Source organism: Lipotes vexillifer, unplaced genomic scaffold (genome assembly GCF_000442215.2).
Source record: "Lipotes vexillifer unplaced genomic scaffold, Lipotes_vexillifer_v1.1 scaffold395, whole genome shotgun sequence".
NCBI lineage: Eukaryota > Metazoa > Chordata > Mammalia > Artiodactyla > Lipotidae > Lipotes > Lipotes vexillifer.
Window position 1 is genome coordinate 9,704,636 of NW_006797390.1, and position 6,169 is coordinate 9,710,804.

At 41.8% G+C, this 6,169-nt stretch overlaps 1 protein-coding gene across 1 annotated transcript in view; it reads left to right on the plus strand.

Moving 5' to 3' along the window:
• USP18 (ubiquitin specific peptidase 18) overlaps nt 1-1,415 on the plus strand; it is a 37,415-nt gene extending 36,000 nt beyond the window's left edge. Inside the window, exon 10 of the mRNA XM_007469527.1 lies at nt 1,370-1,415. Within this exon, the coding sequence (XP_007469589.1) occupies nt 1,370-1,415 (46 nt within the window). The remainder of the gene's footprint in view (nt 1-1,369) is intronic.
• Nucleotides 1,416-6,169: the final 4,754 nt, after the last annotated feature.

Genomic DNA, 6,169 nt, shown 5'->3' on the forward strand with positions numbered 1-6,169 from the left:
CCCTTCTTCTGTCTGGTACAGTGGCCTGCATGTAGTAAATAACAATAACTAAATTGTTAAAAATCAATAACTACAGAGGGGAAGCTGGAGAGAAAAATGCTGGGTGAAGGTAAAGCAGAGATTTTGTAAGTTTTTCCTGCTAAGCTTCTGGCTTAGAGGTGACATTGTACACTAAGCATGATGTGTGGGATGACCCCAGCTGCGCACGTAGGCCTTCACTTGGAAACTAATGAATTAGGTGAAATTCGTGCTTGAAATCCTCCCCGCCCCCACCTTGTACCTTTCGTCTTCTCTTCCTTTTCTTCTAAGCATCTCCTTAGATGCCCGCTCTTTGTCACCTTTTGGTTGTCATTGATCCCCCATTATTATTATTTTTTAAAATATTTATTTATTTATTTGGCTGCGTGGGGTCTTAGTTGTGGCACGAGGGATTTTCATTGCAGCGCACGGGCTTCTTTCTAGTTGCGGCGTGCAGGCTCCAGAGCATGCGGGCTCAGCAGTTGCAGCGCGCAGGCTTAGTTGCCCTGCGGCATGCGGGATCTTAGTTATCTGACCAGGGATCGAACCCATGTCCCCTGCATTGGAAAGCGGTTTCTTTTTTTTTTTTAGTTACTTTTATTTTTGGCTGCATTGTATCTTCCTTGCTGCCCATGGGCTTTCTCTAGTTGTGGCGAGCAGGGGCTACTCTTCATTGCAGTGCGTGGACTTCTCATCGTGGTGACGTCTCTTGTTTCGGAGCACGGGCTCTAGGTGTGCAGGCTTCAGTAGTTGTGGCATGCGGGCTCAGTAGTTGTGGTGCATGGTCTTAGTTGCTCCGTGGCACGTGGGATCTTCCCAGAACAGGGCTCGAGCCCATGTCCCCTGCACTGGCAGGCGGATTCTTAACCGCTGTGTGGAAGATGGATTCTTAACTACTGGACCACCAGGGAGGTCCCGATAACCCATTATTTAGATCAGGATTTGGCAGACTTTCTCTGTAAAAGGCCAGAGAGTGAATGTTTCAGCCTCTGGGACACACAGTCTCTGTCGCAACTCCTCAACTCTGCCTCTGCAGCACAAAAGCAGCCACAGATGATACGTGGGTGAATAAGCGTGGGTTTGTTCCAGTTATGTTTATTTGCAAAAACAGGTTTGGATATGGCTCACAGGCTCATAGTTTGTCAACCCCTGATCGAGACGTTAACTAGCAGCTTAATAGTAGTTATTTTCCCGGGTCACCAGTTTTGTCCCCTCTAAGGTGATGGATATGAAGACTTGATCCAATAACCTGGAAAGTTTTCTGACGGGTGTCCTATCTTGAATTAATAATGTATTAATTAACTATGAATGTTTCATTTCTGTGACGCTGTTGCAATTGTTTTCTTCCTAGGCGGGAAACTGCATATCTTCTGGTTTACATGAAGATTGAGTCCTAATGGATGTACCCTAAACCTTCAGAGACCTACAGAGTATCATTTTCCTTTTCTGTTCCTGGATCTGCAGACTCTTTTAAGATATTCTGCAGTGAGGAGAGGCACTGTTTTGAAATTGTTTAATTAAACTTTATTTATTATCAGTGGTGATTATCAAAATACTTAACAGTGACACTGTGCAGGTTTGGATCAGTCAGAGTGGATATTTCCACCAGTGGACCCTGGCCTCATGGCTGCATCAGGTCTGGAGTACTCCTGCTGTACAAGGTGGTGGTCCTTCAGCTGGGAGATTGTGGAGCCCAGGGGCTCCCAGGGGAGTAGAGACCAGGCCAGCACTGGTAGCAGGGGGCAGTCAGGTGGCAAGGAGCAGTGGTAGGGAACTATTTCCATATTTTACAGCTAAGGTTACTGTACTGGTTGGTACTGACTGTATATCATTTCTGTTTATAGTTAAAAAAATTTTAGAACCTGTATCAATTACATAAAATTCAAGTGCTTTGTAATTGTTATTCATTTATTTGGCAAATATGTATTGATCACCTACTCTCCATGAGATGGTGTGCCAGATGCAATAATGAATAAAGTTCTTTCTCTCAAAAGGAGTTTTTAGTTTAATGGGGGCTATACTAAGGGTTAATGCTACAGGAATTCAAAGGAAAGTGAAATTGCTCCTGTTTGGGGGCCATGGGAGAAGGCTGAAGGCTGAAAATGGGCTTAGAGTGAGGACAGTTAGTTTACAGGGAGAAGCATACCCAGTGGCATGCTTGAAAGGGCAAGGTTCAAGGTCCAAAGGTCATCCACACACCTGGATGGAAGGGAAGTGGGGCTCAGAATGTAGAAGGTCTTGATCTAGCCTCAGAAGTTTGGGTTTAATTTAATAAGTAATGAGGAAGTTTTTTTTTGGAAAGGGTTCAAAAAGAAAAGGAACAGTTAGTGGTGTTTTCGTAAAATGGATTTGCCAGGGCTGGCGACATGGATTAGAGACAGGATGGCAGAGTGGGTGGAAGGGCATTCACAGTCTCTGGAACCACGTTAGAGGAAGAACATGGACGGTGTGGGGGGTGTCCCGGGATATTCCGTACCAACCTGGGAGGTGAGTATGTGGACAGCGCCGTCTTACAGATGAAGTGACTGAGTCCTTCACATGTTTAACAACTTGCTCCAGGTTTCATACTTGGTAAGTGGCAGGGGCCAAAACTTCCAACGTGAAATGTGGGTGGTTTATTATTTTACTTTTATTGGCAAAAAATTAGCCATGCAAGAATAAATTCTCACTGTAAAATATATTGATAGAACCTCTTCCTTAGACGTAAACATTGTTAAACAGGTGTGTATTCGTTTCCCAGCACTGCCGTAACAAATTATCACAAAGTGCTTGGCTAAAAAGAGAAATTTTATTCTCTCACAGTCTGGAGGCCAGAAGTCTGAACTCGAGGTGCCACAGGGCTGACTCCTTCTGGAGGCTGTGAAGGAGAGTCTGTCTGGCCTCTCTCCTGGCAGCTGGTGGTACGGCCCTGCCTGTCATTTCTTGCATGTCACTGGATCACTCTGGTCTCTTCCTCTGTCTTTCCGTGGCCGTCTTCCCTGTGTGTTTTAGTGTAAGGACACCAGCCACAACTTAGGGCCCATCCTAATCTGGCGTGACCTCATTTTCACTTGTCTGATTACATCTGCAAAGACTCTATTTCCAAATAAGTTCACACATTCTGAGATTCCAAGTGGATAGGAATTGTAGGGGCATACTATTCAGAGTAGTAAAATGTGTATATCCCTCTAGGCCTCCTTCTAGGCATTTGCATACATGTATATAACAGATACAAATACATTTTACATCATAAATTCTACCGTACAAATTATTCTGCTCATTGTTTTTTTTTCACTTGATAATGTCTTAGGAAAATTTCCAAGTCTGCATACAGATGAATAATATTCTTTTAAATTGTTACATTTAACCCATAAATAGATACACTATATTTTTCCCATTCCCATATTGGTAAATATTGAGGGCATTCCCATTTTTTCACTATTTAAAATGCAGAGTGAATGAACACCTTTAGATGTATTTTTGTGCATGAGTAAATATCCTGCAGGTACTGAGAGGTGGAAGTACTGGATCAAAGGGCATGAGTGTCTAAAACTGTGGTAGGCACTGCCAGGTTGACTCCAATTAACACCAATTACTTAGTAAGTTTTAATTTTTGTCAGTCTGATAGATTTTAAATATCTCATTTTTTAAAAATAAATTTATTTACTTATTTATTTATTTAGTTTTGGCTGCGCTGGGCCTTTGTTGTTGCACGTGGGCTTTCTCTAGTTGCAGCAAGCGGGGACTACTCTTCGTTGCGGTGCATGAGCTTCTCACTGCAGTGGCCTCTCGTTACAGAGCATGGGCTCTAGGTGCGTGGGATTCAGTAGTTGTGGCTTGCGGGCTCAGTACTTGTGGCACACGGGCTCAGTAGTCGTGGCACGTGGACTCAGTAGCTGTGGCTTGCAGGCTCTAGAGCGCAGGCTCAGTAGCTGTAGTGCACGGGCTTAGTTGCTCCGCGGCATGTAGGATCTTCCTGGACCAGGGCTCGAACCCGTGTCCCCTGCATTGGCAGGTGGATTCTTAAGCACTGTGCCACCAGGGAAGCCCTAAAAATCTCATTGTTCATTAAATTAGATCAGATTTAATTTACAGATTAATACAGTTGAGTATCTTTCCATATGTTTATTATGTGTCTCTTCTATGAATTTCCTATTATATACTCTGTCCTTGTTGTAGTATTTTACATTTTTGTTATTGATTCATAGGAGTTTTCATTTATTTTGGATAATAATTTTATCTATTACATATGTGGCAAATATTTCTCCCCAATCTGTTGCTTGACTTTAATTCATTCGTTAGTATTATCACTTTAAGTTGCAGAAATTTAACATTTCTTCCTAGTTGTATCTGCTAGTGGGTGGAGTAACTGTGGGGGGTTAGAAGTTGGTGTGCGTGTGAATACAGTCTTTTTGGACAATTCCATGGTTAGGTAAGATGTTGGAGGGGGTTCCCATCTGGGAGTCCTGTCCTTTGATACCAGGTTTGGGGCAAACTTGCTCTGTTTTTCTCTCCTTCTTTCCTTTGGCTCTGATAGATTGATAAAAGCTTGATTGGACTTCAGGGTGGAAATAAGAGAGTGGCTTGTGATCTTCTTTGGACAGAGGATACAGAGGCCTGTCTGATATTGGAAAAATGAGTCCTCCACTTAGCTTGGCTTAGCCACTGGAGTTCTGTACTGGTGTTTGGGGTCAAAGCTCCAGCTCGTAGTGAAATGTTACCTTGTTTGCTTTGTATACTTTATATAAATCACTTCTGGTTTCCTTGAAGAGAACTGGCTGGGTGCAGATATTCTTTTATTTATTTATTTAGGTATTCTATTTTTTTTAACATCTTTTTTTTTAAACATCTTTATTGGAGTATAATTGCTTTACAATGGTGTGTTAGTTTCTGCTTTATAACAAAGTGAATCAGTTATACATATACATATTTTTTTTTTAACATCTTTATTGGGGTATAATTGCTTCATAATGGTATGTTAGTTTCTGCTTTATAACAGAGTGAGTCAGTTATACATATATATATGTTCCCATATCTATTCCCTCTTGCATCTCCCGCCCTCCCACCCTCCGTATCCCACCCCTCCAGGCGGTCACAAAGCACCGCGCTGATATCCCTGTGCTATGCGGCTGCTTCCCACTAGCTATCTACCTTACGTTTGTTAGTGTATATATGTCCATGCCTCTCTCTCGCTTTGTCACAGCTCACCCTTCCCCCTCCCCATATCCTCAAGTCTGTTCTCCAGTAGGTCTGTGTCTTTATTCCTGTCTTACTCCTAGGATCTTCATGACATTTTTTGTTTTCTTAAATTCCATATATATGTGTTAGCATACGGTATTTGTCTTTCTCTTTCTGACTTACTTCACTCTGTATGACAGACTCTAGGTCCATCCACCTCACTACAAATAACTCAATTTCGTTTCTATTTATGGCTGAGTAATATTCCATTGTATATATGTGCCACATCTTCTTTATCCATTCATCCGATGATGGACACTTAGGTTATTTGCATCTCATTGTTATTGTAAATAGAGCTGCAATGAACATTTTGGTACATGACTCTTTTTGAATTATGGTTTTCTCAGGGTATATGCCCAGTAGTGGGATTGCTGGGTCATATGGTAGTTCTATTTGTAGTTTTTTAAGGAACCTCCATACTGTTCTCCATAGTGGCTGTACCAATTCACATTCCCACCAGCAGTGCAAGAGTGTTCCCTTTTCTCCACACCCTCTCCAGCATTTATTGTTTCTAGATTTTTTGATGATGGCCATTCTGACTGGTGTGAGATGATATCTCATTGTAGTTTTGATTTGCATTTCTCTAATGATTAATGATGTTGAGCATTCTTTCATGTGTTTGTTGGCAGTCTGTATATCTTCTTTGGAGAAATGTCTATTTAGGTCTTCTGCCCATTTTTGGATTGGGTTGTTTATTTTTTTGTTATTGAGCTGCATGAGCTGCCTGTAAATTTTAGAGATTAATCCTTTGTCAGTTGATTCATTTGCAAATATTTTCTCCCATTCTGAGGGCTGTCTTTTGGTCTTGTTTATGGTTTCCTTTGCTGTGCAAAAGCTTTGAAGTTTCATTAGGTCCCATTTGTTTATTTTTGTTTTTATCTCCATTACTCTAGGAGATGGGTCAAGAAGGATCTTGCTGTGATTTATGTCATAG